This window comes from Corythoichthys intestinalis, chromosome 5 (genome assembly GCF_030265065.1).
Source record: "Corythoichthys intestinalis isolate RoL2023-P3 chromosome 5, ASM3026506v1, whole genome shotgun sequence".
Lineage (NCBI taxonomy): Eukaryota > Metazoa > Chordata > Actinopteri > Syngnathiformes > Syngnathidae > Corythoichthys > Corythoichthys intestinalis.
This window is the reverse complement of record NC_080399.1, coordinates 37,044,951-37,069,187: the sequence shown is the minus strand read 5'-3', so window position 1 is coordinate 37,069,187 and position 24,237 is coordinate 37,044,951. Positions and strand designations below refer to the sequence as shown.

General features: G+C 39.9%; 2 protein-coding genes across 7 annotated transcripts in view; both read right to left on the bottom strand.

Annotated features, from left to right (window-relative positions):
- The window catches only part of si:ch211-212o1.2 (uncharacterized protein LOC492735 homolog), a 78,432-nt gene extending 63,921 nt beyond the window's left edge, over positions 1-14,511 (bottom strand). The window contains exon 1 of one of the 2 annotated variants that reach the window (XM_057836455.1): positions 13,868-14,511. In XM_057836455.1, coding sequence (XP_057692438.1) covers positions 13,868-14,027 — 160 coding nt within the window. In that variant the 5' untranslated portion in view covers positions 14,028-14,511. The remainder of the gene's footprint in view (positions 1-13,867) is intronic. The other variant, XM_057836454.1, reaches the window with a different exon arrangement.
- Positions 14,512-21,239: 6,728 nt separating this feature from the next.
- znf423 (zinc finger protein 423) overlaps positions 21,240-24,237 on the bottom strand; it is a 283,900-nt gene continuing 280,902 nt past the window's right edge. For 3 of the 5 annotated variants that reach the window (XM_057835820.1, XM_057835818.1, XM_057835821.1), the window contains one exon: positions 21,241-22,882. In XM_057835820.1, coding sequence (XP_057691803.1) covers positions 22,853-22,882 — 30 coding nt within the window. In that variant the 3' untranslated portion in view covers positions 21,241-22,852. Of the gene's footprint in view, positions 22,883-24,237 lie in introns of all 5 variants that reach the window. The other 2 variants (XM_057835817.1, XM_057835819.1) reach the window with 1 other exon arrangement.

The following is a 24,237-nucleotide window of genomic DNA, read 5'->3' as shown; positions in this document are numbered from 1 at the left end:
AATGGAGGGAATTTATTTCAACTGGTAGTGTTCCACATGCCCGACTAGTCTGGATTATTTTGACTGTTTGGGCACAGCGTGCTAACTAAACAGCCACTAAGTGAGAGGATAAAGTGTCGGGACCCCAAATGCATGCATGATCCTCTTAAGCATCAAAATACACAGCAAAACGCGACTAATCGCTTTTTGGACAATTACATAAAAGTTGGTACGGCTCATTTAGAACAACCAACAATCCAAACCATTCTGAAGAACACAAATAATGCTATATCTTCCACTTGTGGAAGTGAATGATAATGTTTAAAGTGCCAAAAGACCGACAAGACTGGGAGGTGCTGGCAGAGAATCACATCTATCCCCGTCAGTAGCGTTGAATGATTTATTAACAAAAGTGAATGAAATGAGCAGCTTAAGAGTTTGTTTTGGTGAGAGACGTCATGGCGACAGATGTTCGACCACATCAAGTCTTAAAAGGTCACGAGCGAGCCGTCACATCAGACGACCATTTGGAGTTCAGTCAGTCAAGCTGAGGCCATGTGACAGGAGGCAGTGAAAGATTTGGGGGTCTTTGTGCCCCTACATGATCTAAACCTATGATGTGGTAAAAGCTCCATATTTACTATACTAACATCCCAAACAGCTCCTTGACATTAATCATTGTAGTTTTGTCATGTACCGTTACGAGATTTTGTCCTTTCCCATGTTTTGTATTGTAAAGTGGGTTGCAACACTTTGTGATAGACTGCATTGCGCCATCTACTGTACAGGAAGAACCTAGCGGTCGCAGACTTCATTATGCAACTGGCTTTTCTCGTATGGAACCCTAAAAGAGTCATAAATAAATAATTAAAAACATTTTGAAATGAATACAATTTTGATAACGAACAGGCAAATAATGTGAAACAGTGGCACCGCTAAGTTAATTCGTTCCAGGACCTTGTTTGTAAGTCGAAATGGTCGTATGTCAATCAGGATTTTCCCATAAGAATACATCAAGGTTTCCCTTACATACAAGATATTGTGGTGGCACGCCACACTACAAGAAAAGCCGCCACGCCTTGCAAATGAGATGTTTTTTTTTTTTTTTTTTTTTTTTTAATAAATTATTTTTATTTAATTTGTTTTTTTAAAGCGTTTCAAACTAGCAGCAGCCTAGTGTGAAGGGTTCAGCGGCAACCTATTCATTGTGTATTGCAATGTCCGTAATTATGCGAGGCCCCCTTAAAAGACGAGCTGTGACATAGAAGGAAGCGAGAAGGAGAATGGGCGAGCTAGGGAGAGATAGCTGTCATACGTTGCGGCAGCCTGCTGTTATTTTGTAATTGTTTTTCTTTATTATTGTTACCACAATAAAGTGGGTGAGCCAATACAGACTTCTCTCCTTCTTCCCCATATCCGGGGCATTATAGTAGTTTGGATTGGACATTTCGGCGATAGTGAGCGTTGGACGGCCGTCTTGGACGGAAGGCCAAGTTTGAATGAATTTTCACCGAGAGCCTTGCTCGAGTTCCAGAGCGCTGCCACCTGCAACGAGGGGTAGGCGTACTTAATCTGTGCCATCCGGCTGTTTCGGCCGACGCAATCACGGCTGACGAAACCGTGATAAATGCACTTTTTTCAAGTTTTGCGAGCTCTGGGACAATCCAAAAATGACTGTCATGCCTCTACTTGCTCGGTTAATGGTACCTCAATGTGCTTTTGCGTGTAAATGTAGTTCACGAACAACAACGAAAAAAAAAACAATTCACCTTCTCACCGTAACTAGTAAAACTCTTTACACAGTGATTAGAATTTCCCCGTTTGTTTGTTGTTTGTTCTTCTTTTTCCCCAAATTAGAATCGATAAGAGAATCGATAAAGAATTAAATCGTTAAGCAATATTGATAAAGGAATCGGAATCGTAAAAATTGTATCAATTCCCATCCCTAAGAAACAAAAGTCAAAAGTTTGGACACCATCATTTTTGCATTTTATATATTTTCTATACTATTGTAAATACTCACTGAAGACATCAAAACTATGAATGAACATGTGGAATGGCAAAAAAAATTGAAATGACTGAAAACAGGTTTTGTATTCTATATTCTTCAAAGTATCCACCTTTGAGGTGTCTCCAAACTTTAGGCCAATACTGTATGTGTATATATATATATATATATATATATATATATATATATATATATATATATATATATATATATATATATATATATATAATGTATACAGTTGATTGAACTCGAACAGTGTCAAGATGTATATATATATACAGTGGGGAGAACAAGTATTTGATACACAGTCAATGGGAAAACCCATTGGCAGTGTATCAAACACTTGTTCTCCCCACTGTATATACATCTTGACACTGTTCGAGTTCAATCAACTGTTCAAGTTGTTGTTGGTAGCGTTTGAAAGCTTAGGTTTAAAGAAATTATAAATATCCATCTTGCCTCCTCTGGTGTAGTTTTGGCTAAGCAAAGGATAGTCTCCAAGGTTCTAGTCACATGATCTGTTCGAAAAATGATTTTGTCCCATTATGAAAACTTTACGTTGTAGTATTTTTGTTCATTTCATTAATTTTCGTTGTTTACAACTTTTATAGACAACATTTTAACGGCTAGGTCTTTATTTCAAAGGGGAAGTTCAGAATTTTTTACATTAGGCTTAATCTTGGAAATAGCGGGGGTTTAATTAGTCGTTGGAGTTGATTGAAACAAATTTCGTGCAGTTTGTCAGTTATTTGTTATTTTTAGGGCTCTGGAATGGCTAAGCTAGGGCGAGTCAATGGTGGTCGACTTATTAAACCCCCGCTAACTCAAAGATTAATCCTTATGTGAAAAACTCAATTACACGCGATGACATTTTTCTATTATTTTTATGTTGAGGCAGCAAAAGGAGAAAAATTGGTAAAAAGTAACTAAGTTACTTTTAAAGTAACTTAGTTACTTTGACAGTAAAGTAATCAGTAAAGTAACTAGATTACTTTTTTTAGGTGTAATCAGTAATCAGTCATTAAATTACTTTTTTAAGTAATCCGTGACCACACTGATTATTACATAGGGTAACGTAGCTAGAATCAGCTACGCATTTTACATACATGTACCGTAGCTGAGAGCTACAACATTAGCTTGAATGAAATATTTCAAATATATGTTTGTTATATTTCTTCTTGGGGGGCAAAAACATGGGGGAAACATTTTTGGCCGTGGCACCACATAGTGAGGCTATCTGACTCCGATGCAGCCCACCACCACAGCTTCAAAAAATCCTAGAGGAAACACTGTACGTTATAATTACATTAATTTATTCCACAGCCCGAAAACCTACACTAAACCCTTCATAAATACTGCTGGTACTATTGCAAATAGTTACAAAGAGCAAAACAAATAAATGAAGGGAAGTCATATTTAAAAACATATTAAAATAATGAAACAATTAAATGTATTTGCTACAAGGAAGTTAAGACTGTTTCTCTAACACCCTTTTGACAAGAGACCACTTGTGACTCCTGATGGAGATCAGGAGGGAGAAAAGCAGCAAAGGTCAACAGGCCATAGGAAGGCCATTCACTTTGGAAACTCCCTAGGACCAGTGGACAACAAGAGCACCAGTCTTCAGGTCGGATGAAAATGTGGGGGCGCCAATCAGTCCGGCAATAACGACAGCAGACGTCTTAGATTATCATTCATCACATGTGACAATAATGACTGGAAAGCCCATGGATATACAGTGCGCTCCATAATTATTGGCACCCCTGAAAAAGAGGTGTTTCTTAGCTTCTAATTGTTTCTTTTTTTTCAAATAATATGGGACCTTAATGGAAAAAAAGAGAAAAATCCAACCTTAAATACAAGTGCATTCATTCAGTGGGGAATAAATCCCACATAAAGAAAAAAATATTTGACATCAAATAATGTGTGTCACAATTATTAGCACCCCTGGTGTAAATACTTTGTACAACCCCCTTTTGCCAACAAAACAAGGTCTGGGGACTGAGATGGCCATGGGAGGAGCTTGATTTTGTGTCTGGTGAACCATTTCTGTGTAGTTATGGCCACATTTAGGGTCATTGTCTTGGTGAAAGACCCAGTGATGACCCCGCTTCAGCTTTCGGTCAGAGGGCAATAGATTTTGATTTAAAATGTCCTGGTATTTCAAAGCATTCATGATGCCATGCACCCTAACAAGGTTCCCAGGGCCTTTGGAAGCGAAACAGCCCCACAGCATCACTGACCCACCCCCATACTTCACAGTGGGTATGAGGTGATTTTCAGCATGCGCATCTTTCGTGGCACGCCAGACCCACTTAGAGTGTTTGTTGCCAAAAAGCTCAATCTTGGTCTCACACAAAAGCCTGGGACCGTGTGCTTTGGTCAGATGAGACCAAGATTGAGCTTTTTGGCAACAAACACTCTAAATGGGTCTGGCGTGCTACGAAAGATGCGCATGCTGAAAAGCACCTCATACCCACTGTGAAGTATAGTGCCCATCTCAACAGTGAATTGTGAGATTTTTCTTCAATGAACAGAGTGAGGCATTGTACAGAACTGTACAATGTAAGTTTGAGATGCTTGAGTGTCTTCATTTCCTAGATATCATTTTTTTCTTATTCCTGTTTAGGTGAAGTTAGACTTTGGGAACAGGGGCACCATCTTGCAGCATGCCTCACATTGACTATAAATTGACCAGCTATTGCTGATTCCCAGGAAAATCAAGTGTTCCCAGGCAGGAAGCAAACTTTGCAAATAGATCTTAGTTATGGTTCTTGGAAATAAAATAAATGCTGTTAAAAAAATCTTATTTGTCACGATATGAAACAAATTCGCCGCGGCACAACATGATGGGGTTGTCAGACTCCGACGCAGCCTACCAACACTACAGCTTCAAAAAATCCCAGGGTAAACCCTGACTTGAATTTATGCATTTAAGGTATAAAGCCCGTGTATGACTTGTAGTAGGTGAGTATTTGTTCTCAATTTCTTTATCATTGAAGCTAATGCAAAGCTAATGATGTCTCAGCTGTGACACAACACACAGAATTGTAGTCAAATTGAACATAAATGTACCTGTTATCCCTTTGTGGTGGAATAGTCTTAGTTCCACATCTGCCTTCATGAACACAAAATTCCCATATTCATGTATTAGGACACATTTAACTGGATGCTTTGAAGATTTTCAGGTCCCTGATTGCATTTCCATCCACTGCCATTGAATCAATAAAATACAAAACTATTATAATTGTGGTGATTCTAAGTCATTTCTTCATGTTGTCCTCCCATGTCGTGATGATGGCATATGGATGCGGCATTTCCAAACAGTCTTTTTTGAGGGGTTTTCATCATAAGTGGAGTTTAAGGGGGGGCAGGGGGTCCAAGCCCCTCTGGTGACCAAAAAGTGTCATTGCATGTATTTGACTTTCCTATATATTATATATATATATATATATATATATATATACAGTATATATTAGAGGACTTCCAAAAAATCGATTGTTACATGCATCGCGATTCGACACGTGACGATTCGATTACGATTCATAAAGGTTCAAAAACGATGTTTTTCCCGCATAGCTTTATGGCAGCCGCTCGTAGCAGAACAAAATTCAACACACTTCTGCCGCTGGGCACCGTTAACAGGCGCGCGCACGTTATGATGGATGCTGCTGGTTACTGAGAGAATTACTCATTTTTAAAAGACTGGAAAATAAATTTGTGTATGAGAGAGGTAGAAACAGAAGCGCAACCCGGGCTTGCACTTTTGTGCGCAAGTTTTTTTTTTTTTTTTTTTTTTTGAGCAAGAGGGGAAGAGAGATAGTTCGTTGCTCCTTGTCATTTAGATGTCCAGCAGTAGTTTTAAGCAGTGTTGGGAGTAACGCCATTCCGTAACAGCGTTATTTTTTCAGTAACGGGGTAATCTAACTAATTACTTTTTCCGCCGTTACCGTTACTGACGGTCAAAAGCGGTGCGTTACTTACTCTGAATAAATTGAAGAGAGTACCAGCCGTGTCGAGTCGACTCTCTGCTCTGTTGATTTGTCATCCAAGACTTAGGGTGCGTTCAGGTTCGAGAATAGCGCACGTACTTCTGACTCCAAGCTGTTTGTCCCTGCTCATTCAATTAGACAATGCTTTCCAAAGTTTGGTAACGTTTCTGTGTTTGCTACACCTGATGCTAGCCTCGTTCCCATCTCCCACTGTCAGCCAGCAATATTTCTGCTTCCATCTTGAGGACGGCAGACGCTTTGAAGGCGACGTGAATTGTCGGGAAACGGGCCTACCTTAATGCGGCCCCTCGAGAAATGCGATGGAAGTGATTGTGATTGGCTGAGGGTTAGAGTCATGTGTCGTGGTAAGCCAATCAGAGCCGGTGATTTCACAAGCAAACCGGAACAGCGCGTGCGGCAAACACACACGCAAGACAGATGCACAGGGTCGGGATGGCAGAGCATTCAGAAGAAAAAATGTCCTTTAAGAGGTGGAGATATAGACACTATTTCAAATTTGGAAGGTTAAAGGAAAGAACCTGCATGTAATGTGTAATTGATGTCCCGGGGCAAAGCTTTTGTCGACATCTGTGGTAAGCAATTCAAATCTGCTGAAGCACCTAACAAGTTAACTACCTGACACCTGTCTGTTCTTCTCTATCCCACTGACTCGAATATTGCTCAGAAAATTTCAAATTCTTTGACATACAACAAGTTCTTTTTAAAGTAACGGAAAATAAGTACTTTCCCTGGTAACTAGTTACTTTTACTATAGAGTAATTCAGTTACTAACTCAGTTACTTTTTGGAAGAAGTAGTGAGTAATGTAACTAATTACCTTTTTAAAGTAACGTGCCCAACACTGGTTTTAAGGCATTTCAATTGAAAAATGTCCTGAGTGTGTTGCTAAGACCAGTATGCATCTAAAAGAGTACACAAACCCACTTGTACTGTTTAGCCTTTATTGTTGTTGTTTTTGAGATGTTAATAGTTAGCAACACTAAGCTAATTAGCTAATTTGCTAACGTGTATTTCATATGCAGAACATGAAAAACCACGATTAAGTACAGCTGTAACACTACAAACATTTGAAATAGTACAGAATTCTGTGAAAACAAAGTAGATTGGTTAAAAGAAGAGTTATTTCTAAAGACACTTTGTTTCCAGAAAATGTGGAATTCATTCCACCTGTGTAAATTTTATTGTATTGGAGAGAAATAAGTACTCCCTTTAAAATGGTTAATGTTTTTGCACTTTCCTGTAAAAAATAAATAAATAAAAACACAGCTTAAGGGCAGCTTTTTGTTGTATGGACATGTTTCCATCGTTCCTGTTGAATCATTAGGATATTTTAAATAAATAATGGACATGAATTTGTTTGGCTACTGTTTTAAGTAGTAATGTACGATGCATCAGTAATCGCGATAATTGCAATAACAGCGATCATCGTCAATACCGCAATCATCGTTTAATAATCGTAGCACCCAGAATCGTAATCGAATCGAATCGTGGGGTGCCTAAGATGGCACACCCCTAATATATACAGTATATCTATAAGTGGTAAAGCAATAATACAAACAACAAAAATGAATTAAATGAACAAAAACATTTTTATAATGGGTCAAAATTATTTTTCGAACAGATCATGTCACGAGCACCTTAGACATTTGCTTTGCATATTATTTCCCCCCAAAAAATTAGGGGAGGGCAATTTTATTTTTCAAATGATTTTTTTCTTTGTTTGAAAATATTTTTTTGATTGAAGCAAGTTTTGGGGGGGATTGAATGATTTAGACACAAATGTCACACAAAAAGGATTGTTAAAATCAAAGAAAACTTTTTAATGAAAAATTAAGTGTTCGAATGCAAATAATTTAGTCTCAAATATTTTTTCGCATTCAAATACTTTTTTTCCATGATTGAAATTGTTCTTATTTTGATTGAAGTGATTTTACTTTTGAAAATATATATCTTTTGTTTGAAGCAACTTATTTTTTGATTGAATAATAAAGACTCAAATGTCCTAGCCAAAATGTGGCCCAAACACAAAAAAACATTACTTCAATACCAAAAAAAATTGACTTCAATTAAAAAAAAAAAAATTCAATGAAAAATAGCTTTCTAATGCATTTTTTTTTTTTTTGAGTTTCAAATTTCTTTTTGCATTCAAACATTGTTTTTATTTATTTATTTAAGTGACTTTGTTATTGAAAATATATATTTTGATTGAAGCAACTTTTTTTTTTTTGGATCGAATAATGAAGAAACAAATCTATGGCTCCGTCCGGGGGATACAATTTTTGACTGGGGTAACTACATTTGCACGACATCTGCGGGCATACCATATTCGATGGATGACGATCTTACTGAAAAGCATAGCTGTCCTTAGCAGCCTGATTTAGAATTCCCCTTAAGAATGATGGGAAACAAAAAACGCTCATTTTCAACTTGTGAATCCATTTGAAATGGGAGGGTGGCAGCGATTGGAAATGGATTGGACGTCTACTAGTGATAAACTCCAAACACTAAATTCCACTTCACAGCAGAAGCTTGTTTTTCTGTTTATTATTCGTTTGTAGAATATCATTGAATCATTTCCGGACCAGCGAATATTCATTCATTCGCTGCCATCCCTCCCACTTCAAACGGATTGAACGTCTGTGGCCGTCAGTGGCAGCCAATGCCAGGCAATGAGGTAATTTTGGGCCATTTAAGGTCATCTACCTGTTGATTTTCAGTTACTTCCTGTTGATTTTGGGGTATTTTATGGGTCACTTCCGGTTTATTTTGAGTTACATAACAGGAAGTGACCTGGGATTTACCCAAATGAATTGGCAGTGACTCAAACTCAACAGGAAATGACCTGTAAATGCCCTACAATGAACAGCAAGTGACCTGTAAATGCCCTGAAAATCGGACAGAATGACTGTAAATGCTCTGGTTTCGAATGAACGAACGTTTCTATTCTAAATGGATTGGGCGTCGAGCACTGTCAATGCAACCTTAGAGTGAACTGAGACACTATTATAGTGGAAGATTTTGGTAGCAACTTGTTGGTTCCTTTTTATTTATTTTTTATTAGACATTGACACCTTTTTAAACCGATATCTCGATTCTTTGCAGGAGCATATCAGTAACCTTTGGGGATACAAAGTATCACGATATATCACCATTTGGATATTTTGTCACACCCCTAATAGGGATGGGAATCGAAATCCGATTCCAATTCGGAACCGGTTCCTAGTGTTTCGAGGCCTCGACATCACAATAAAAAAGCCATAACGATCCCTTTAACGAGTCCTGAAGACGCATATTGCGTCGTGACTGTCTTGTTGTCCAAACGCATCAAACTAGCATGGCGCCAAGAACCACCCGCTCCAAAGTGTGGCTACACTTCACCAGGAAAGGGGGTGAAAATGAAAGGTTAAGGTGGTTTAGCACAAAGCACGAGCATTGCAGTCGTAAACATAACAATGACAGCGCGTAGGCTCAAACGCTCGAAAGTGTGTCTTCACTTTACGAGGAAAAATTACAACAAAACAACTTGCAATCATTGCAAGGTGGAGATAACTGCATTGGGAGGGAAGGTGGAGATAACTGCATCGGGAGGGAATAGACTGCACTGTCCTCACCGAGACAGCTATACAGCTAGCTAAACTCCGAAATGACGATAAAGAAGACGTTGGTATAATTTGCTGACTTTATTCAACCATCACTTGAAGAGTGAAAGTAAAAATAGAAATGAAACAAATCAATTTTGTCCCCAATAACAAACAGGTTTGCATCAAAGTAAATCAGCGATGATTAGCTGCTAATTCAGTAATAACAAAACAGTTAGCATGCGTTCGCTAGCATTAGCACATCGTTCAAACCACTACACAACTGGATTTAAGTGTCCAAACGCGAGTGGAACCACACAACAATAACACAAAAGATGATACATACAGGCGTTGCCTCTGTAGATATTTTACAAGCATTAACAAAGAACGTAGGGTCGTAGCAGTGCTTCCCTCTCTCACTAACTCGCCCACTCGCTTGGATGCGGCATTTCTTCTTCGCATGTAAGCGCGCTCTTCTTCACGTGAGCGCGTTCTTCTTCGCGTGAGGAAGCGCAAGGGCGCCCCCACTTGAGCGTGAAAGCGCCATAAAAACTAAAAGGCATGCAGTTCAAGATACTGGACAGGGGTCCCCAAATTACGGCCCGCGGGCCGTATACGGCCCGCCCCGACATTTGGTCCGGCCCCCTGAACAATACCAGCGAGCATTTTGAATTTTTTTTTTTTTCTCAATAGTGTTATTTATTTTCTGGCCTTTTTCTGTGAAGAACTCAGTGAGGGTTATTTGGTTATTATCTATTTGATTAATAGTGTTACTATTATTAATTATTATTATATTATATTATTATTTTTATTTTATTTACTTTTGTTCCGTGAAATATCCAGAAAGGGTTATTTGATTGAGGCTTTCTGAACAACAATAATTTTTTACATTTAGGCACTCCTGCAATCGTCACACTTTTTCTGTTACAAACTGACCCCGGACCCTCATCAGAGAAAGGAAAAGTTATGTGGCCCTCACTGGAAAAAGTTTGGGGACCCCTGCAAGTTTAACACATATTGCTAACGGCAGACCAACGACCTATATGCCAATATATACCAATATTTTTTATTTCTATTAGAAAAATGTTTCAGTAAAATGTTAAACATTCTTGTGCATTTGCCACTTATTACCACAGTTAATATTGAGGCTTTGGGCCTCTTTTGACCTTGTTGTGAGTTTGTAAGGTTGTGACTTCTGATTTAACAAACTCGATGCCAATCAAATCGTTTGTTCTTCTTTTCCCCCAAATTAGAATCGATAAGAGAATTGATAAAGAATCGAATCGTTAATCAGTATCGATAATAGAATGGGAATCGTAAAAATCCTATCAATTCCCATCCCTAACCCCTAATGTGCATACAGCACATTGACTTATGGTGCTTATGTTGTCAGCAGGTTAAGGCTTAAGCCTGAGTTATACTTCCGCGTCAGACCTACGCCGTCAAGGAAGAATCGAGTTACGACCCTACGCCGTAGCCTGACGCGCACCTCTCGATTTTTGTAACCTTCGCGTCGCGTAGACGCGTATGACGTAGCGAAAACGGACTGTGATTGGTCCGCTCAGACTGTTGTTTCCGGTTTACCGCGAAAACACCGCCATTGTACAAGAGAATCAAACATTGTTTTCTACACGCAAAAATGGACCAAGCCGACGGGAGTATCATCGAAGAGCAAGTCTCGTCAAGAAATTATTATTGTGATTGCCAAATGGCAAGGTCGGCGATCGAAAAAATAAATAAATGGAAGAACCACCGAGACGTGGGTGGTCGGAATCGAGTGGCCACACGAAGCGGTGACCAGTCGGCCAAAAACTGCCAACTTTTTATCACTTTATGTCGTATTTTTGGTTGGTGCACTTCATCATTTACTGTGTACATATGTTTGCTGTGAGTCTGTGACTTATTTACGTGTCACACTTCAAGTATATAAAGAATAAAGCACATATTTGGTGTCAAGAGTTGTTTTGATCTTTAATTTTCAATAACAGACAGTTCACACACACGATACATCATCACTGATTGAGAGTGCCTCGGTGCTTTTTATGATAACCTTAAAATCAAGCCTCCCAACGCAGTTTGGGAAGTTCCCTAGACGCCAGAAATCTGCTATGGCTTCCCACTGGCTGGTTGTAGGACACGGCAAACAAATCGGGCTGGAGGGCTTTGCAGACCTTGAACGCAGTGCTCGACGCCAGTTTGAAGCTAGCCGCCACAGCTAGCTCTCTCCACCTGAGTCTAAAACTCTGTGCGGCATCAAAAGTCGGCCAGACCGCCTCGAAACCGTCTTCTGCGTCGCCTGCCCCTCAACATTTGTATGTTCAATATTTATTCAGTGTTGATGAGCAGAATATTTACTTTCAAGAGTTCCATATTGCATTGTTTATTTTTCTCCGACTAGCGGAAGTAAACAAGCATGCCCCAAAACCGTACAAACATAACGCCACATCCCTCTAGTGGCTTGGCGGTGAATTACAGAGCAACGCGTTCCCTCACCGCAGAACTATCGAATGTCGAATGACGCCGTAGTCGCTACGCCGTCACCGCAACGCGGGAGTATAACTCAGGCTTTAGCCAGTAGCGGGCATGTGCGCACAGCCTTCAGCCTCTAGTGAAATTTAAAAATTTAAACATTATGTTATCCATTACCAGCGGTCTAAGAATGAAATATTTTGTGCAGCCGTATTTCACATGAAAGTAATTTATACTAGGTGTTGCCAATTGCTGATTTGCTACCATTGACAGCCATAGAGGAGCCATTTGAGTGGGAGGTAGAGCTGGGCGGTAAACCGAAAATTTACCGTCACCGAAATTCTTCACGATGACCGACGTAATTTTGACCATGTCGGTAAATTCGGTAAATTAATAAAACAAGAAAATAGTCTTTTCATCCCGCTTTGACTCTGTTGTTCGTCTATGGTCATTCCCCTTTAAGAAAGCAGTGAATGTACTTACGTAGGGAGTCACGTGATCATCAGGAAGCCAATCAAACAGAAGCCCGGTAAGCTAACGCTAGCAGCTAATGCTACAAGCAAAACGTGATGGAGTGTGGCTTAAGGGAGGCTCGCCAAACTTTCACCCGACATTTAATAGACTCTTGGTGGCATCCAGACGGGCTTTCACCAGCTGTCCTCCCTTGTTCTCACAATTTCCGGAGATGGTGCTTTCAGTGCTTTCTACCGGTAGCCAGGCCACAGGCTAACGCTAGCCGCTAACGCTAGCGGCTAACGCTACAAATGAACGTGATGGAGTCGGATAGCTTGTCGAAACGGCTGAATATAATGAGTGGATTGGGCATGGACTGCATCTAGCAATTACTATGTCGCGTTATTTTGTATCTGACTGTGTGTGATTTCTCTGATAGCTTTTGTGATGGTAAAGCATTCAGCATAAAGCACAAATGGCCCCAGCTATTTTTCTGTATGTGCTTAATTCTGTGTCATTATTGCTATCATAAAATCTTAAGTGTTTCATTTGCAGAAGATCAATATAGCTTTAATGTGTGTCTGTCTGTCTGTCTGTTTGGGGGTTCATGTATGTGTGCATTTATTAAAAAATGCACTGGGGGGGGAGACCCTGAAACCATAAAGTAAACACTTGTATTGAATAATTATGTCACAGCAGCCATTAACAATAAATTGTCTTTTTGAAGTGTACTGTTCGAGCTGCAAGTCATTTGTGTTACAATGACATGTTTGCACAGGCATATCGATTTTGACAATGTACATTGTTCAAGCCATACACTCTGTTATAAATGCTCATACTTGAATTCTTATTGTTTACTATTCATTTGTATAAACCTAATGTCTAGACTGCATGTACATTTGTTAAATATATCAAATTGAATGCTGGTAACTAAATCAACAAGAAACTGTTAATCTGTATTTCATGCATTGATTCAGATTTTCAAATTATATAACAGTCCGCTTGGACGACTTTATCGTCATTTATCGTTATCGAGATAAATCTGCTCCATTTATCGTGATACATGTTTAAGGCCATATCGCCCACCCCTAGTGGGAGGGGCTGACTAACAGTGAATGTTTCAACGGTAATAGACGTCCAAGTCTTATTGCCTGGTGCCAGCCCGGCTGCCAAAATGGATTGGACGTCTACAGACGTCAGTCGCAGCCATTGAGTTAAACTAGGTGTAACGTGTAAGAGATATAGATTCCGTGTTCCCTACTAGATGACACTCGTTGCTAGTGAGGCCCGTCCCCATACTTTATATATGCAGTGATGACAGCTGCAACACAAAGCTGAGTCAAGGAGTGTTGACTCGTCGGTGCTCACCGGGAGAGTAGAGCCGAGCCAGCTGCCGGGCTCCAGCGTGTTGCGGTCCCCAGCGGGGCGCCGAGCTGTGTGCGGCCGCCCCGTGCTCGTTACCGTTCGGATCCTCCTCCGCCATGGACCGGTGCCTGATGTCGCTCTCGGAGAGCAGCGACGCCGCCATAGTAACAAACGTGCCTGCCTCGCGTCCCACTGTCGTCGTCTTTCAGCTAGTGCATGCCATGTGTGTCGTGGGGGGGTTGTTTAGCCTGGCCTGGACGAGTTTGTGGCGGACGAGCTGCTCGCGATAGCAAGCAAGGTGCCGGTGACAGCTCACTCTGTCCACCTGAAAACAGACACGCGGTGCCGCTGTTTGTCGCCTCGGTCAAGCTGACGCGTAGACCGGTTGACACGCGTGAGTCACTCACGCGCGTGCCTAAAGCCGTTTAGGACCTCTACATACTAAAGCTTGGCTTTGAATGCACTCATTTTAATACCAAAAAATGGGTCTACTTCCAGTTCAACGGTCACCATGGCAGGGACCGTCTGCGTTTTGTATTCGTGGGATAAAGTGGAGGTGATGCAAAAATATTTTTCAAATTGTAATCACTTCATTAGGAACATTAATTAACCAACCGCCACTTTTTACAACCACCACTATCCGATGGAAAGATTATTATACTGTATAATCAAAGCTCGTGGCACCCTAAATCACTAGTATTTACTAGAAACTGCAATTTCTGGAGAAATTACTCTGGGTCTTTGCTCTGTGGTGATACAGATCTTAACCTCACCCAGGTTGGCTTGGGGACATTTCGGGGACAATATCCAGTCACTTCCTGTTGATTTTTTTTTTTTTTTTTTTTACCATTGAAAATGAATGAGAAAAAATTTGGACGTCCGTGGACGTCAATGGCAGCACCCTCCATAAGCATAAATGGAATCGGGGACATTTGTGGGACACGTCGTATTGATATCTGGTCATTTCCTGTTGATCTGGGGAAATTGTTGGGGTTTTTTTTGCCTTTGAAAATGAATGGGAAAAATTGTGGACGTCCGTGGACGTCAGTGGTATCGACTTACATAGGCGTCAATGGAATCCAAGTACATTAGCATCAATAGAATGAAAAACCATGATTAAATGCCATTGGAAATGAATGGGAAGTTTGGACGTCATGGACGTCAATGGCAGCACCCTCCATAAGTATCAATGGATTCGGGGACATTTGGGGGACATGTCCTATTAATATCTAATCATTTCCAGTTGATTTGGGGACATTTTTTTTATCCATTGAAAATGAATAGGAAAAAATTTGGACGTCAATGGCAGCACCCTCCATAAGCGTCAATGGATTCGGGGACAATTGGAGGACACGTCCTATTAATATCTGGTAATTTCCTGTTTATTTGGGGACATTTTTTTTACCCATTGAATATGAATGGGAAAAAATTTGGACATCCATGGCCGTCAATGGCATCGACTCACAGATGCGTCAATGGAATCCAAGTACATTAGCATCAATAGATTTGACATACATGGCCGTCAATGGCAACAATGCAATGCAAATTCTATTGGAAATCCCATTGAACGTGAATGGGACATTTCCCATTAAAAAGGAATGGCTACGTTTTTGTCAAATTTCCGGGGAACCGTAAATTTTTTTCAAATTCTGCATATAACTTTTATGCCCCTCACCGTCCCAGAATTTTCTATGCCGAAATTGTGTGATTTTGTCAAATATTGAAGTACGACAAACATTTTGAAACTTTTTTTAGTTTCCCATTAAAAATGAATGGGCAAGTTTTTGGCAAATTTCCGGAAAACAGTACATTTTTTCCAAATTCTGGACACAACTTTTATGCCCCTCACCATCCCAGAATTTTTGATCCCCAAATTGTGTGATTTGGTCAAAAATTGAAGGACCAGATACATTTTAAAACATTTCTTTGTTTCCCACTAAAAATGAATGAGCGGGTTTTTGGCGAATTTCCAGGGGACCGTAAATTTTTTCAAAATTCTGTCTGCAACTTTTATGCCCCTCACCGTTCTGGAATTTTTGATGGGCAAATTGTGTGATTTGGTCAAAAATTGAAGGACTAGATACATTTTGAAACTTTTCTTTGTTTCCCATTAAAAATGAATGGGCAAGTTTTTGGCAAATTTCCGGAAAACCGTAATTTTTTCTATAAAAAATTTCTCTGTGACTTTTATGTCCCTCGCCGTCCCGGAATTTTTGACGCCCAAATTGTGTGTTTTGGTCAAAAATTGAAGGCCTAGATACATTTTGAAACTTCTCTTTTTTTCCCATTAAAAACGAATGGCCAAGTTTTTGGCAAATTTCCAGGGAACCGTAATTTTTTTTTCCAAATTCTGTGTAAAACTTTTATGCCCCTCACCGTCCTGGAATTTGAAACATGCCTTTGTTTCCCACTAAAAATAAATGGGCGGGTTTTTGGCGAATTTCCGGGGGACCGTAAATTTTTTTCAAAATTCTGTCTGCAACTTTTATGCCCCTCACCGTTCTTTTCACCGGAATTTTTGATGCCCAAATTGTGGGATTTGGTAAAAAATTGTAGGACTAGATACATTTTGAAACTTTGTTTTTTTTTTTTTCAGAAAATTGCCGTTTGCGGCGCAACGGAACATTTTTCGGAGCGGTTTGAAAAATTCCCTGCGTCGTGCAAAAATTCCGGATGTGTCGATACTTGAACGGTGTCGATCGGTGAAGCGGTTTGGGCTGCGCCGCGCGCCGAATAAATCCCTTTCAAAAAACAAAAAAAAAAACAGAATAACACTATCTGGGTCTTTTCTCAAAGACCCAGATAACTAGTATTGGTTGATTGGGTTTCCTGCAGCTGATTCACCCTATACCAACAATCCTAAAATATGCATGTGGCTGACACGCAACCAGTCCAGGGTATACCGCTGGCGATGTAATGATAATGCACTTATTTATATACTGTACACTGCTGGCCAAAAGTATTGGCACCCCTGCAATTCTGTCAGATAATGCTCAATATCTCACAGAAAATGATTGCAATTACAAATGTTTTGGTAGTAATATCTTGATTTATTTTGCTTGCAATGAAAAAACACATAAGAGAATGAAAAAAAAACGTTTTTTTTAATAATTATCATTTGACACAAAACTTCAAAAATGGGCCGGACAAAAGTATTGGCACCCTCAGCCTAATACTTGGTAGCACAACCTATAGACAAAATAACTGCGAACAACCGCTTCCGTTATCAATTAATAAGTTTCTTACAATGCTCTGCTGGAATTTTAGACCATTCTTCTTTGGCCAACTGCTACAGGTCTCTGAGATTTGAAGGGTGCTGTCTCCAAACTGCCATTTTCAGATCTCTCCAAATCTGAATCTATGGGATTCAGGTCTGGACTCACTGCTGGCCTCTTTAGAAGTCTCCAGTGGTTTCTCTCAAACCATTTTCTAGTGCTTTTTGCCGTGTGTTTTGGGTCACTGTCCTGCTGGAAGACCCATGACCTCTAAGGGAGACCCAGCTTTCGCACACTGGGCCCTACATTATGCTGCAAAATTTGTTGGTAGTCTTCAGACTTCATAATGCCATGCACACGGTCAAGCAGTCCAGTGTCAGAGGCAGGGAACCTCCGCCATCCATGTTTGACTGTGGGGACTGTGTTCTTTTCTTTGAAGGTCTCGTTTTTTTTCCTGCAAACTTTATGTTGATGCCTCCCAAAAAGTTCTACTTTTGTCTCATCTGACCAGAGAACATTCTTCCAAAACGTTTTTGGCTTTCTAGGGAAAGTTTTGGCAAACTCCAGCCTGGCTTTTTAATGTCTCTGGGTCAGAAGTGGGGTCTTCCTGGGTATCCTACCATAGAGTCCCTTTTCATTCAGACGCCGATGGATAGTACGGGTCGACACTGTTGTACCCTCGGACTGCAGGACAGCTTGAACTTGTTTGGATGCTAATCGAGGTTCTTTATCCACCATCCGCACAATCTTTCGTTAAAATCTCTCGTCAATTTTTCTTTTCTGTCCACATCTAGGGAGGTTAGCCATAGTGCCATGGGCTTTACACTTATTGATGACGCTGCGCATGGTAGACACAGAACACTCAGGTCTTTGGAGATGGACTTGTAGCCTTAAGATTTTCCATGCTTCCTCAAAATTTTGCTTCTCAAGTCCTCAGACAGTTCTTTGGTCTTCTTTCTTTTCTCCATACTCAATGTGATACACACAAGGACATAGGACAGAGGTTGAGTCAACTTCAATCCATTTTAACTGGCTGCACGTGTGATGTAGTTATTTCCACCACCTGTTATGTGCCACAGGTAAGTTACGGGTCCTGTTAATTACACAAATTAGAGAAGCATCACATGATTTTTAAAAGGGTGCCAATACTTTTGTCGGGCATACAGTGGGCCAAATAAGTATTTAGTCAACCACTAATTGTGCAAGTTCTCCCACTTGAAAATATTAGAAAGGCCTGTAATTGTCAACATGGATAAACCTCAACCATGAGAGACAGAATGTGAAAAAAAAAAAAAAAAAAAACAGAAAATCACATTGTTTTATTTTTAAAGAATTTATTTGCAAATCATGGTGGAAAATAAGTATTTGGTCTATACCAAAAGTTCATTTCAATACTTTGTTATGTACTCTTTGTTGGCAATAACGGAGGCCAAATGTTTTCTGTAACTCTTCCCAAGCTTTTCACACACTGTTGCTAGTATTTTGGCCCATTCCTCCATGCATATCTCCTCTAGAGCAGTGATATTTTGGGGCTGTCGTTGCGCAACACGGATTTTCAACTCCCTCCTCACCACGTGGCGTCAAAATGATAAGAACGGGGAGCAAAAATCCCAGAACCACACAAGGGGACCTAGTGAATGACCTACAGAGAGCTAGGACCACAGTAACAAAGGCTACTATCTGTAACGCAATGCGCCGCTTGGGACTCAAATCCTGCACTGCCAGATGTGTCCACCTGCTGAAGAAAGTACACGTCCAGGCCCGTCTGCGGTTCGCTAGAGAGCATTTGAATGATCCAGAAGAAGACTGTGAGAATGTGTTATGGTCAGATGAAACCAAAATAGAACTTTTTTGTAGAAACACAGGTTCTCGTGTTTGGAGGAGAAAGACTACTGAATTGCACCATACCCACTGTGAAGCATGGTTGTGGAAACATCATGCTTTGGGGCTGTTTTTCTGTAAAGGGACCAGGACGACTGATCTGTGTAAAGGAAACAATGAATGGGGCCATGTATCGAGAGGTTTTGAGTGAAAATCTCCTTCCATCAGCGAGGGGATTGAAGATGAGACGTGGCTGGGTCTTTCAGCGCGACAATGATCCCAAACACACAGCCAGGATAACAAAGAAGTGGCTTTGTAAGAAGCATTTCAAGGTCCTGGAGCGGCCTAGCCAGTCTCCAGGTCTCAACCCCATAGAAATTTTGCGGAGGGAGTTGAAAGTCCGTGTTGCCCAACGACAGCCCCAAAACATCATTGCTCTAGAGGAGATCTGCATGGAGGAATGGGCCAAAATACCAGCAACAGTGTGTCAAAAGCTTGTGAAGAGTTACAGAAAACATTTGGCCTCCGTTATTGCCAACAAAGGGTACACAACAAAGTATTGAAATGAACTTTTGGTATTGACCAAATACTTATTTTCCACCATGATTTTCAAATAAATTATTTAAAAATCAAACAGTGATTTTCTGTTTTTTTTCTTTTTTCTCCACATTCTGTCTCTAATGGTTGAGGTTTAACCATGTTGACAATTACAGGCCTCTCTAATATTTTCAAGTGGGAGAACTTGCACATTTAGTGGTTGACTAAATACTTATTTGCCCCCCTGTATTTTTGGAGTTTTGTGTAAAATGAGAATGATTTAAATTTCTTACCCATTCTCCTTTGTTTTTTTTTTTGTTTTTTTTTTTCATTGCAAACAAAATAAATGAAAATATTACTTCCAAAGCATTTGTAATTGCAATCATTTTCTGGGAGAAATTGAGCATTATCTGACAGAATTGCAGGGGTGCCAATACTTTTGGCCTGCAGTGTATAGTCATCATTCCTCACTCACTGTCATTGACAGCTATACAAGTCGAATCTATTTTAACTAGGAGAGCTGGCCGTGAATGACGTAACCAATTTATGACGATAGACGTCCAGTTCATTTTGAGGGAGGTCTGTTCAAATCATGAATTTGGACGTCTGTTGTCGTCATTGGTAGTGAGTGAACTTAATACAGACCCAGCAATGGTGCAGTTTAAACCATCAATATGCAGTACCTGTAAGCACTCAGTTCATTTGTCCATGTAATGCATTCATAAAGTATTCACACTCTATGGTCATTTGCATATTACAGAATTTATAGAAGAGCACTGTTACACGAGAAAAGCATTATATTAAACCAGGTCTTGTGACTCCCCAATGGCAAAACAGTTAGCTTTGTGTTTGTTAAGTATTGTGCAAATCATGTTCTGCACAAAAGTGGCACTTAAGGTAACTTTCCTTTACATTGACAACAGACCTGATATGTTTTGTGCTGGTTATACTGGTCCTTCCAAAAAAAAAAAAAAAAAAAAAATAGCATATTGTGATAAAGTTCATTATTTTCTGATGATGATTAGGTTAGTAGCTTCTTTACAGTACCTTTTCATGATATGCTAATTTTTTGAGACAGGGATTTTTGGTTTGACTTTTTGGGCAAAATCATCAATATTAAAACAAGAAAAGGCTTAAACTACTTCAGTTGTGTGTAATGAATCTAAAATATATGTAAGTGTAATGTTTATCAGTACATTACAGAAAATAATGTACTTTATCACAATATGCTAATTTTTTGAGACGGACAAGTACATCATTCCATTTTCTTCAGCAGTTGTCCTTACTGAGCTGGAGCCAATGACAGCTGCCTTTGAGCAAGAGGCAGCGGACGCCTGGACTGGTCACCAGCCAATCACGGAGTTCAGACAGACAGCAAAAACGTGTGACACATTTTGAATTAAACTAACATGTTTTAGAAAAGAGGAGCCTAAGAGGAAGTGGGTTCTCTGCAGACCACCAATGAAAACATGAGAATTTACAAACACAATACACGAGAAGTCCTGAACCAAGATTTACACAGAATTAACATTTAATGTTTGCAAATTGTAAATGAATGGAACTGCAAGGTTATTAAAATACAGTGGTACCTCTACATACGAAGTTAATCCGTTCCAGGACCTTGTTTGTAAGTCGAAATGGTCGTATGTCGAGCAGGATTTTCCCATAGGAATACATTATAATTCCATTAATTCGTTCCACAGCCCAAAAACCTGCACTAAATCCTATTACAAATGGCAATTACACGTAGCAAAACAAATAAATTATAAATCAAAATTGGAATAATGTAATAAAAAGAATAATAATAATTCCTGTAATAGTGTAACGAATCGGGTTCTAATAAGGCGGACGTTTTTTTGTGTACCTGAACGCACCGCGGGGCTCATGTGCCAGAGACGGACCGGTGAGTTTGAGTTTCACTTTCAGTTTGAATGTTCTCTTGAGAACACCGTCAATTGCGGCAGACAGCATGCCTTTTGTGTTGAATAAGTTGTGAAAGAAATGATGAAAGCTGGCGATTTCTTTGGAGACAATAAGAATTGTCAGCTTAATTTATAAAGACTGGCGAACGATGGTCGGAGGAGGACCGTGGAGATGTATTGTTGAGCCATTTCACGGATGCCCACCCCACGCTCATATTTTTCTGTCATTTGCATCTTCATTTCGAAGGTAAGCATCAACTTTTTCCTTGTTTCACCACCTGTACCAACCTTTTCTGAAACCTGTGTTGATTTGTCACACAAGAAAATCCGCCGTGCATTCGTCTGCGGTGCTGCCATTGTCGTCGTATTTCGAGCATGTCGTCGGATGTAGAAACAAATGGCGAGTCAAATTTTACGTCGGATGTCGAAAATTTCGTGTGTCGAAGCGATCGTATGTAGAGGTACCACTGTATTCTATTAAAGTGTAAAGCAAAAATAAGTAAGCCTGCCTATACATTCAAATCCTAATGATAGATCATTAGTTTGCAAATTTTGGCTTGAACACCCCCAATGTTCTTGTGTGATTGTGAGAATTATGTTATCATCATTTCATTTCATCCACCTGAATATTTCCCAACGATACAATAATAACAAATAATAAAGTCACTCCACACATCTTGCCTTCATTTGTCATGTATTTATTTATTTATTTATTTTATTTATTTATTTTTGTCTGTGCTGTATTATTGCCATCTGGTTAATTCACATTTTAAAAGGAGTCATTGACCAGATGCACTGAAATTTTTTTATTTTATTTTATTTTTTTTACAATAACCTTTAGAGGCGACAGAGACTAAAAAAAGAAACATCTTCAAGGTTTTCTGCATTTTAATTTTTCCTTTTTCTTTCATAGTAATTACAAAAAGGGAAGAAAATATATATATAACAATAATCATAGAAAGGAGATTTGGGAGGGAAACTTACAACTGGAGGACAGACAGTCACAAGTACACGGCACGAGTACCTACTCACGGCGAGAACTCAAAGACAAAAAGCAAACGATCCAAAAATGTATGAAAGAAAGAAGAAATACGTATGAGCACAGATGAATTTGAATACTAACTCAAAATGATCCAAAATGAGAGAGGTGTGTTTTTTCTTACAAAAAAAAAAATAATAATAATAATAATAATAATGACATAAGAACAGAATTTGGCAGGGACGATTAAAAATACTGCACATACAATAATACCTTGTTTGACTACTCCTTGCTCCCTTTCATCCTGCTCGCCTTTCTTTATTTAATAGCATATCCCATTAATATTCTTTTCCCCCGCTGCTGCTAATAGCCACACCCAGTGGTGCGATCGTTACACTTTTACATGTGAGTGGCAAATGACACTTTGATTGGCTGTGATGTGGAGATGTAGCTCCCCCGCCGGCTCCGGGTCGGGGGCCCCGACTGAGCCCGGAGATCCTGCCGGTTCTCGGTCTCACTGCGCGTGCTGACTCAGTGTGTGGTTCTGGAAGGGAGGTAGGGAAGGGAGAAGTGAGAACACATGATGGGAGAAATAATGGGCTCTGTAAGCACAGTGCCGTTCTCTCGCCCCCGTTTTACCCAGCCCTTGATAAAGAAAGAGACGCACCAACAGGATGGGCGGCAAGGACGTTGCGTTAAAGAACAGCTGATGACCCGAGACCGGAGGTCAAAACAAAGAAAGCAGACCATGTGATGCTCACTTGCTGCATCAGCATATGCAAAAACGCACGCAGGTGAAATTCAACTCATGTGCAAGATCGAAAATGTTTACTAAGTCATTATATCAAAAGGCCGTCAAACGTCACCCATCCATCATTGTAATGTATGGTTTATTTATTTGGTTAAAGTGCGTACGACAGGATTAAAAAAAAGTCTTAAATAGCATTATTATGTGAATTAGAATCATATTTTGAGACGATTCGACTATATACAACAATTTGGCAAAGCAGATGACGAAAAATAGTCTTTTAATCCGCCGTTTAGCCACGCCTACCATTATAGGGCTCTAGAGGCCCCAACAGTAGAATGACGTCGGCAGGGTCATGGTTTCATCTGATTTAGAATTCAGCCCATTGAGGGGGAATTATTCAGAGCGAGGAAAATGCGACGAAGAGAGCCGCAAAATGTCATTGTTTCAGTCTCTTCACTCCAATATTTTTACAGGATATTCTTTTTATCAAAGTATTTTTCCCCAATTGCTAAATACATGGTTTGGTCTTGACAAATAAGTCTTGTGCTAAATGGAATATGAAATAATAAAATTAGGGCTGTCAAAATTATCGCGTTAACGGGCGGTAATTAATTTTTTAAATTAATCACGTTAAAATACTTGACGCAATTAACGCACATGCCCCGCTCAAACAGATTAAAGGGCAACTGAAGAGCTTTCCGGATTTTGGTGTAATTTTACGAATATAAACTTTGGACGAGTTCGTCAAAACAACCATGCCATTATCAACACGTAATTGCAAGGATAATTTGTGTTTTTCTTTAGTTTTTTTGCACTCCGTTAAATGTCCCTTCCCGAACCCGGAAGTGTGATGTAAATTCCCCGGCGCAACAGACGACTAGTATCCACAACTAGCATAGCAGCAACACCTATATCAGTGATATTTCCACCAAAGGTAATCATTCAGGATCGCTCTTTCGTGACGCTACCGATGGCATGGCTCCCAGGAAGGATGATCTACAATTAATCCCTACATGTTTGAACCTGAGGCGTCAGATGACGACGATTTACTTGACACATGACGCCAATTGACAGTTCGACACTTCACGAACGGGAGAGTGAGTGGTAAGCCTAAATCCAGAATCGTGATTTTTCTTTTTGAGCGAATG